Raw genomic sequence first — 10,619 nt, forward strand, 5'->3', positions numbered from 1 at the left:
GATGCAACAGTTTTTTTGTTTGGTAGCCGTCCTAGGCTAAATTGGGCTTCTTTAGATGCATCAGATGCATGTAATGTTCTTTCATGGGGATCCCATGTTATGAATCGACCGTTATAATCTTTATCGATGCATTCAATTCGAGGAGGTGTTATTAATATGTGTAATGATATGCAACTAGCATTGGGACAATTTATGGCTTCATGGTTCCCCTCAAGTAATGAGATATGGTTTGGTTTTATTTCTTGTTTAAAAGTTATTTTAGGAGCTAAAGTAACTAATGCTACGAGTGATACTATGTACTTTAATGTTGATGATGATGGTAGGTTGTGGCATGTATACTCAACATCAGACGTGTGGATTTCTGCCAACACTTTGGGTATACGAGTACTCGCAAGTTCGGGGGAAAAAATGGTGGATTGCATTGTGGCGCACCTACTGAATCGATTTTGCATGTGTTTTAGCTATGTCCCAAGGTGAGGAAATATTGGAGTAAGTTGTTTTTATTGTTGAGATAGCATTACTCTCGTTCAATATTCTCTTGGGGTGAAGTATTGTGGGGTATCCTTCATGGAGAGGTTATGAGGTATGAAAGTACGCATGCTTCTCATGTTTTTTGTTTTTCTAATAGACACCTCTCTCTCACCTCGCTTCCTTCTTCTATTCGATGATTCAGAATTAAAAAACTGGTTATTTGGCATACTATTATGTCATTGGCTCTTTGGATAATATGGAAAGCGAGATGTGGTTCTGTTTTTTACAATGTTCACATATATCTAAACGCTATGCTTATTGAATTCTAGATGTTATTTGTCCACACACTATGTGGTCAATATGATGGTCAGCAGGGTTCGGATGATGTTCTCTGGCAATGGCAAGTGGCCTTTACGAATTGATGGCAAGAACTTCACTTCTTTTCGAATACAACTAATGGTCCGAAGTGGAATTATGCCATACCTTCTTTTATGTTGGATAGTTGATAGTATTGTTCTACTTGTTTTATATATGACATCATCTGTTTGATCAAATGCTTATACTAGCTTTTGTATCTTAAAATAAGAAGTGAGATGAAATATCTCCTTCTGTTTTCTCTATGTATCGTTTTCAAGTAATATATTCTAAGGTGCATCTTTCTTTAAATAAATAAATAAAAAGTTCAACGATGAATGTTATCCATCCTTATGAGCAACTAAGGCTAAAACAAGGGAGGATTCTTGCTTGCTTATAAGTTATGGGGAGAGCCATAATTACTAGTTCAAACTCACTACAAGGGTTCTTTTGTGGAAGATTATTGATATTTCTCTTTGTCTTGACTTGGAATGGTGGGTATAGAACCAATGTGCCGAAACAAGAAGGATTCTCCTTTAATTGGCCTAAACCCTACTTGTAAACTCTAAACTAAAATACACCTTCTAATATTATTACCCTTGTTACAACTTCACCCTATTGACTAGAGTTGGATTGGGCATCCCCTTCCTAGTAGTTTATCAAATGATTTTTTGTGACGACCATTATGTGTCATCATAAATATAAGATCAACCCTTGGTCATATTATCGCCAGCACAACATGTGGTTTTGACATGCCCATATGTCAAAGGCATATACATCCATGTTCCTTCTAACTAACAAGTTAAAGGTGGCCCAACCTTTCTCCCTTCAGGGTTCTCAACGCAACATGAATTTAATGGGGTGGAGAGTTAATCCCTTAGTTGGGTGATCATGATTGTTTTGGCTTTTATTCGAAGCCGATGTGACAAGTCAAATACACCTTTTTTTCACTATTTGGTACTTGTGTAGTAAATATGTATGCAACATGAACCATGTCAAAAACGATGACTTATAGTCATAAAAATCAAAGTTGCTTCTTATAGTGGCTCCAAAAGTATGAAGGGGGTAACAATGCTCAAGTAGATAATCTAAGTGTAGAAAGTAACGTGCGGAAGCAGGTATGAAGACAGAACAGAGGAAGGAAACTCAGGTTCAATGGAGAGCTTGGGCTTACACGGTATACACGGGAGAGACAGAGAGAGAAACACAGAAACTATATTCAACAATAATACTCAGTCTGTACATAAGACGTGCTCAGTGAACACTTTTATACAAGTCCTAGAAGGACTGACCAAAGTACTGACATTACTTCAATGCTCATCAAGAGCTCCTACACAAACTCCCAAATATATTCCTCACGGAATATCTTTCCTAACGACCTGCCGATTTACGCACTCGGCCTAACCGATCGGTCCCAACCGATCCAGTCCTCGGCTTCTTCAGCTGATCCGGACGATGTTGAGCTTGTCTCTCAACTCTCCCCCTCAAGCTCAACCTGAGGCTCTTCGGGATCTTCACAGCACCGGTTCCTCCTGGCTTCTCGCCTCGCTCACACTCCTCGACCTGTTCAACTCCGCGCGCTTCGACCCTTCCGGTCGGCTTGTCTGCTCATGTGGCCCTCATTAGCTCTTCTGTTGTTGCAATGTTGACGCTTCTTCTGCTGCCTTTTCTTCCGCTTGGGCCTCTGTTGATTCAGCGTATCTGAATCAAACATCTGAACCGATTTGGCTACCTCCAATCGGTCTTCGCTCTCGTCCAAGTTGGTTGTCTCCAACTCGTCTTCGGTCTTCTCGCCCTTGATGGCGTCATCCTCCTCATGCGTGGTTGGCTTCAGCTCTCTCCTTCGGTTGCTCCCCTTCTGTCCGCTTCCGAACTTTTTCGCGGGTCCGCCCTCGGCTTCTTCAGCCGATCCGAACACGAACTCGACAACCGAGTCTACCGACTCGGACTCGGTGTCGCGGACTCCGCTCCTTTCCTGCCGCCTTACTTTGTCGTTCGGGATTGTTCTCCCCCTCAAGTTTGGCACATCGAGGTGACGCAATCCGAGCGCACCTGACAATTGCCGCAACTTGTCCAGACCAAGAGGCTTGGTGAAGATGTCGGCAGTCTGCCAATCCGTCGGAACGTATTGAAGTTCGACTTCACCGGAAAGGACACGCTCACGGACGAAATGGTAGTGCACCTCAATGTGCTTGGTCCGTGCGTGGAAGACGGGGTTCTTCGCGAGTTGGATGCTGCTGAGGTTGTCGTAGTAGATCGTCGTTGGATCAGACACCTCCTCTTGTAGGTCCTTAAGTAGTTGCTTCAACCATATGGCTTCGCATGTCGCGATAGCCGCTCCTCGGTACTCAGCTTCGGTGCTCGACAGTGCAACTGTCGGCTGCTTCTTACTGCTCCACGTGATCGCGGCACTCCCGAGGGAGAACGTGTATCCGGACGTGGATCGGCGATCGGCGGCGTTGCCAACCCAATCAACATCGGTGTAGCCGACTAACTGCTCGGCTGCACCGGTCTGATATAGCAGTCCGCGGTCCTTAGTGCCGCTTACGTACCGCAGTACGCGTTGCGCACACTGAAGGTGCTCCTCGGTAGGTCGCGCCACGAACTGACTGATCACTCCGACCGGATAACTGAGGTCGTGTCGGGTGATGGTTGACAAGTATATGAGGCTTCCGACAATTTGCCGGAACCTCGTCAGGTCGCATACCTTTCCCGTATCGGGACGAAGCTTGACGGTTCTGTCCAGAGGAGTCGAGACGGACTTACAGTCGGCCATCCTGAGTTTGAAGAGCATACTCAGCACGTAATGACGTTGGCTGATCAATATGCCTTCGGGGGTACAGATCACTTCGATACCGAGGAAGTAATGAAGGTCCCCCAGATCCTTCATGTCGAACGATGCCGCAAGTGGGAGCTTCACGCGGTCGATTTCACCTAGGTCGACGCCGGTGATGACCAAGTCATCAACATATAGTAAAATACTAACCGGTCCGAGTCGACCTTTCCGGATGAACAGGGAAGAGTCTGATTTTGACATGGTGAAGCCCATCCGACGCAGTTGTTGCGTGATCTTCGCGTTCCAGGCACGCGGGGCTTGCTTTAGTCCGTAGAGGGACTTCTTCAGTCGGCATACTGTCGAGGAGTTCGTTCCGGAGTGAAATCCGGGGGGTTGTACCATGTACACCTGTTCCTCAAGGTCACCTTGCAGGAACACATTCTTTACATCCATCTGATGTAAGTGCCACCCCTTGGCCGCGGCTACTGCGAGCAAAACACGGACGGTCGTCATTTTCACGACCGACGCAAACGTCTCATCGTAGTCGATGCCATGTTTCTACGCGTAGCCCTTTGCCACTAGCCGAGCCTTGTACCGGTTGACCGAGCCATCGGTGTTGTACTTGACTTTGTACACCCATCTACACCCGATCCGCTTCACACCCTTCGGTGCGTCAACCAGGTCCCAGGTCTCGTTCTCCGCCAATGCGTGCATCTCTTCCTCCATCGCGCCACGCCAATTCGCGTCCTTCGCAGCTTCTACGTAGCTCTCCGGCTCACGCACTTCCGTTACACGGGTCATGTACGCATAATGATGCGTCATGTACTCCTTGTATCCGAACCGCAAAACAGGGTTCTTCTGGCGGGTAGATCGGCGTAATCTCACATTAGCCGATGTCGAGGCCTTCTCAGTCGACGCGGTCTTCATCTTTAAAGACCTGTCACTGGTTCCCTCGAAGTCGGACCCGCGTCGGTCTGACTCGTTCCTATCCGTGCCGGAATCCGACACCTTCTTCTTCCCTTTCTCTTTGCGCGTAAGCCGTCTCCTCGGCTTCCTGCGCGGGGAATGCACGGCCGAGTCTCCACTACTCGCCGGCTCTTCATCGGACTGGTCGTACCGACTCAGTCGTCCAATTGGTCCACTTAACCGGAGTGAAATCGGACTCTCTTCGCGGGTCTCGATTTCGGGCTCATCCGGAGGTCTCTCAGCCTCGCTGACCTCATCGTCAGAGCTCGGATTGGAGTCGAGGTTCGTAGTCGGGGGCAGGTACCAGGACGCGGACTCGTCAAACACAAAGTCGCGGTTGACACGCGCTTGTTTGGTGCGAGAGTTATAACACTTATAACCCTTCTGCTCGTCCGAGTAACCGACCAAGATGCACTTCTCGGCCTTTGCATCCAGCTTCCTCCTTTTCTCCTTCGGTATATGCACATACGCAATGCTACCGAACACCCTCAAGTGTCGCAAGTTCGGCTTCGTTCCGAAATATAGCTCGTGCGCCAACACTTTGTCTCCAATCCGGTTTTGGATGTATACCGCGGTCCTTACCGCCTCGGCCCAGTAGACCTTGGGCAAGCTCTTCTCCTCCAGCATTGCCCGTGCCGCTTCCACAACTGACCGATTCTTCCTCTCGGCCACGCCATTCTGCTCCGGCGTGTATCTACAACTGAATTCGCGCCGAATTCCCATTTGTTGTAGATAACCATTGAATTGACCGGAAAAGTACTCTTTCCCGCCATCCGACCGCAAACACTTGATCTTTCGTCCTATTTCCGTTTCCACGAACCCTTTGAGGTCCCGGAAACAATCGAAGACTTCGCTCTTCCTCTCAATGAGGTAGATCCACGTGTGCTGCGTGTGGTCGTCGTTGAAGGAGACGAAATATCGGCTCCCTCCAAGACTAACGTTTTGTGTCGGCCCCCATACATCGGAGTGTATTAGGTCGAGCTTGTTCCGGCTCCGATTTCACTTGTTGGGGAAAGGAAGTCGCTATTGCTTCCCGAGCTGGCAGGCTTCACAAATTTGTGCCTTTCGGCCACTAAATTTGGGCAATCCGAACACTACCTGTTTCGATTGCAGATCTTGAAGCCGCTGGTGGTTGACATGGCCTATCCGCTTGTGCCACAAGTTGATGTCCGACTCGGTCTTTTGTCCCTTCGCGAACATTGCGGTGCCGCCGTCAGTGGAGTCGAGGATGAACATCCTCCCGTCTCTGCGCCCTTGCGCAATCACACGACCTTCTTCCTCAATGAAGCACCCGAGGTGTGTAAACCGAACCTCCATCCCTTGGTCGACGATCTGTCCAACCGAGACCAAGTTCTTCGTGATTGTCGGAACGTGCAGCACGTTCATGAGTTTCCCTTTCTGCTCGACGTGGCTAAGGGGAACTTCTCTGACATTCGCGATCGGATGTGGAGTGTCGTCTCCAGTTGCGACTACTTCGGGTTGTACCGGTTTTTCAAGGTACGAGAACCACTCCTTATGGCTCGTCATGTGGTTTGACGCGCCGGAGTCTACATACCACACCTCATCCGATCTCGGGGTGCTCTGTTTCATTGAGTTTGCTTCGTGTCTCGTCACGAAGACAGACCCTTCTCCGACTCTCCCAGAGTCTTTGGCGTAGTGCGATCGCTGCCGATTTCCCTTGTGGGTAGCTCCGGAGCCGTTTCCAGAACCGATTCTCTCCGAATCGACGCGCTTCTTCCAGCACTCACTTTCCCTGTGGCCTTTCTTGCCACAGTACCAGCACTCCGCGATGGCCTTCCCTTGCCGGTTCTCATCGCTTCGACTCCCCCTGTTTCCGAAGGGTCCGGAGTTGCTATCGGCATCACTTCGGTGCCTTCTTCCTTGATCTCGTCGGCCGCCTTCATTGTGCCCCGACTCGCCTCGTCCTCCACGTCCACGGGGCCTATCTCCCTCCGTGTACAGCATTCTGCCATCGGCGTGCGTGCTTGTAGACGCACCCGCGTGGTTCTCCTCTACAAGGAGCATCGACTGTAAGTCGAAAAAGGACGGCGTATTCTCCCGGGTACACACAGTCGTTCGGAACGCTCCGAACTTCAATGCCAAACCTCCGAGACAGATCTGGACCATCTCGCTCTCCTTGATGTTCACCTCTATGGAGGCAAGGGAGTCGCAGATATCCTTGATCTTCGAGGTATAGTCTGCCACCGACAAATCGCGTTGTCGTAGGTTGCTCAACTCCTGTCGGAGCTGAAGCTTCCTGGCTGTGGTGCTCGTGGCGAAAATCTTCTTCAGATTTTCCCACACACCCTTCAGCGTCTTTGCATCCCGAACATAGCTCAATAGCTGTTCGCCCACACATGACGCGAAGCAGTATAATACCCTGCTCGCAGATTGCTCCCACGATGGGAAGTCTCTGTGTGTCGATTCGGGTGCCGCGTCATTAGCTCCTTCGACATAACTCCAATAGTCGTGCCCGAGTAGGTACTGCTGCATCTTGTAGGACCAAGACGCGTAGTTGGTTCTATCGAGCTTCTCTGTTGGAAGCAAGCTCGCCATGCCTCTATCCATTGTTCTTCTTGTTCTTCTTCGTCAAGCTGTGTCGGCTGCAGAGAGGTTCTCAACCCTCGCGCTCTGATACCATGTAGAAAGTAACGTGTGGAAGCAGGTATGAAGACAGAACAGAGGAAGGAAACTCAGGTTCAATGGAGAGCTTGGGCTTACACGGTATACGCAGGAGAGACAGAGAGAGAAACACAGAAACTATATTCAACAATAATACTCAGTTTATACATAAGACGTGCTCAGTGAACACTTTTATACAAGTCCTAGAAGGACTGACCGAAGTACTGACAATACTTCAATGCTCATCAAGAGCTCCTACACAAACTCCCAAATATATTCCTCACAGAATATCTTTCCTAACGACCTCCCAGTTTACGCACTCGGCCTAACCGATCGGTCCCAACCGATCCGGTCCTCAGCTTCTTTAGCCGATCCGGCCGATGTTGAGCTTCTCTCTCGACACTAAGCTATGTAGAATCTAGATAGAGAGGTCCACAAAGTACTAGTGTACACTCACAATAACTTTAAACTCATCTATTCCTAGCCGGCAATGCAATCACGCATTGTTTGTTAATTTGAATGAACAAACTCCATAATCAACTTACCTTTTATATGGGCAATTTCTTTTTTAAATCTTATTCAATGAAAGTAATGGTATATCAAAATATGTATAAAAAAATAGTATCTTGACGTGCTTTGCCTTTACGCTATTTTTGTTTTGTTTGTGAATTTTCTAGTGCTTGTTATCTAGTAGAAGACACTTATTTGTGAAGAACAAGGGTGTGGCTCGAGTGAAGATAAGGGCAATCATTAACACCTCAAAGATGCATTATGAGAACGAATATTTTTGTGATTACTTTGATTCTTTTGTCGTCGTTAGAGCTCATTGGAATCTAATTGGTACACAATCAATGAACAAGTTTGACAATGAAGAAAGAACATTTTGTAATCATTGTAGCTAAAAATGGCATCGAACATTAAAGAAAAAAACATCATTTCCATTTCCATTTTCAATAGTAGTATGTATTTTCGTTTTCGTGGTTTGATGTTTCCTTATATTTACAGTTGGAACCTCGACGTGCCCAAGCTGAACTTACAATTGGAACCTCGACGTGCCGATCAACCAGTGCATGGTGCCTCTTGTGCTGGATTGAAGAAGGAGATCAACAATGCTTTCAGGTCACTTAAGGACGATCATCTGATGCCCACTCTCCGGAATTTGGAAGAGTGGTCACGTTATCGGGGTACAGAAAGATATAGGAGGACTTTTGTCACAAGCCATAGAAATGGAACTGATTGCTAAGGTGAAAGTACCCCCAAGAAAGACATGGGTGTATCTACCTGCGAATGCCCAACTTTGGCATTGTGTGGATTTAAATAATACGCAACATAACTATTCTGGTAGGACCTGGAAGAGGCTGCGCCAATATATGCTAGATGACAAGGAATGAGAATTGTTTTCAAAATCACAGACCCGGTACGTGGGGAAGCCACTTTCTCTTTGTCTTTTGTTGTGGTACGACATCTTTTGTATTAGATAGGTTCCTAATCACTATGGTGGAGTTCTTTTTTAAGTGGGATGAAATGTGTGCAGATACGAAGCCGCTCAAATTCTAAAGAAATCTGGTATCGCGGTCATCAATGGCTTTTCGTTGGGTGAAACTCTTCACTTCCTTTATCTATTGAAGAACAGGAGTTGGATTTCGTTTCACAAAAGCGATTGGATTCCGTTGACTAGAAACTTGGAAAGGATTTCCAGTTCGGGAATGGTAGATAACAATCCTACAAAGAAAGGACAAGGAAAAGGCATGACCAAATTTATATCCTTTAAAGAAGAAATGATGGTGATTCTACGAGCTTGGATAATGATAACGGTGAAAGGGAATGATGGGTATGACATTTTCTTGATACGTAGAAATTTTTTGCTGGAAACTGGACGTCGTCTTAACTTGCGACGTCTAGGCTATGAGTCACTAGGGGCCCTCATCCGCAATGAGTTGTCGGATGTAGTGACTATGAAACAATCAGTGCGTTGCAAGAACGTTTGTTTGATATGGCCTACCCGCCGTAAAGGGAATTAGATATAACAAGAATATATGACCACGCATATGTTTACCATGGTTTGTGCAATGCCTTGAAAGATTTGTCTCTCAACAGCTCGACATGAAATATGTACCTACAATGTGAGTATAGTACACCTTTTTAGCTTAGCCTGTATTTTTTAAGATATTTGAATGCTTGTAACTATCAGTTTTGCCTTCTGCTTAGTTAATGATGAAATTCGTCTATCCACTCTTCTTGAAACATGCTTGTTTGCTTCCATGCCTCTTGGAATTGTAGACCTTAGTTAATTGAATCTGAGTTTTGTACTTGCATTTTGTTAATTTTGTTTGAGTTATTAGGTAACCAATAAGTGTGTGCTTGAAGTTGTTATCTTCATAGGCAACAGTAACCAAGACTAATGGGTGGCCTCAGCCATGTTTTTTCCCAAAGTCATAGGAATCAACCTCACAATGAGCTACCTTCTATTCTCTAGCAAAATCATTAGATTGTGGGAAAAGATGTCTTCCATATTTATAATGAACGACTATGAGTTTTTATGCAACGAAATCAAAACTAGAGAATATGATCATATAAAATTATGGTTTATTGCCAAAGTTATGTCACTTGTGTTTTGCATGTCCGCGTCGAGTACTATATAACATTTCAAAACTAGTTGAGCTCTTTAGTTCTTTGCCATTTGATTCTCATTACGTTATATAACATACATTGACAGATATTTCTTCACATCCACAGGGAGTCCAATATTTGACCCATGAGACCAAACAAATGGTTTTTCCTTATTGCACTTTGGTTTTTCCACAAACGTTTTAAGAAGATTTAACTGCCATTTTTCCAGATGTAGATGATACGTTCGAAGAAGAGAAGTATCGAGACATGCATTTATGTCCATTTGAAAATGTGCATGAGGAGTTTTGCTGCATAATAGAGGATACATTGCTGTGATGTAAGAATAAGCGGAATAACGTCAGTTTTTTTGATATCAACCTATGTTTTATGCAATGATCAAATTTTGTGCTAGTGTTAATATTTCACATGTGACCTATGTTAGAGCTGGCACCTGGATGGTACCATCATGAATGTAATAGATATGCATTTTGGTCATCCATACGACTACATAAAATTAATGGAAGATCAAAGCAGTGAACTTTGGCAATTAGCTTATGTTTTAACATTTTTGCTCTTTGTTTGCTTTGAAGTGCTACCTTTTTTGAATCCTGCAACTATGCGAGTGGGAGGATGACATGTAATAATTGCTAATTTTATAGGTTGCTCAAATGTGAATGTTAATATATACATGTGAATGATAATCAATATATACAAACTTATCATTTGAGGATTAAACATGGTCATTGTTGCTTTTCATTCTAGCAACCCATATTGTTCCAAGGATATCAGGATATTGTTTTTATTATTATCTAAAAACTAC

General features: G+C 45.5%; 1 protein-coding gene across 1 annotated transcript; it reads left to right on the forward strand.

Moving 5' to 3' along the window:
* The first annotated feature begins 8,415 nt into the window (after window positions 1–8,415).
* Window positions 8,416–9,210, forward strand: LOC147863400 (uncharacterized). Its single transcript, XM_087319281.1, has 2 exons — window positions 8,416–8,546; window positions 8,724–9,210. Exons 1-2 carry the CDS (start codon window positions 8,416–8,418, stop codon window positions 9,208–9,210), a joined length of 618 nt encoding a protein of 205 aa, XP_087175407.1.
* Window positions 9,211–10,619: the final 1,409 nt, after the last annotated feature.

This window comes from Azolla caroliniana, unplaced genomic scaffold (genome assembly GCF_043228905.1).
Source record: "Azolla caroliniana isolate FFs.n. ecotype wild unplaced genomic scaffold, voAzoCaro1.0.p SCAF_5, whole genome shotgun sequence".
Taxonomy (NCBI): domain Eukaryota; kingdom Viridiplantae; phylum Streptophyta; class Polypodiopsida; order Salviniales; family Salviniaceae; genus Azolla; species Azolla caroliniana.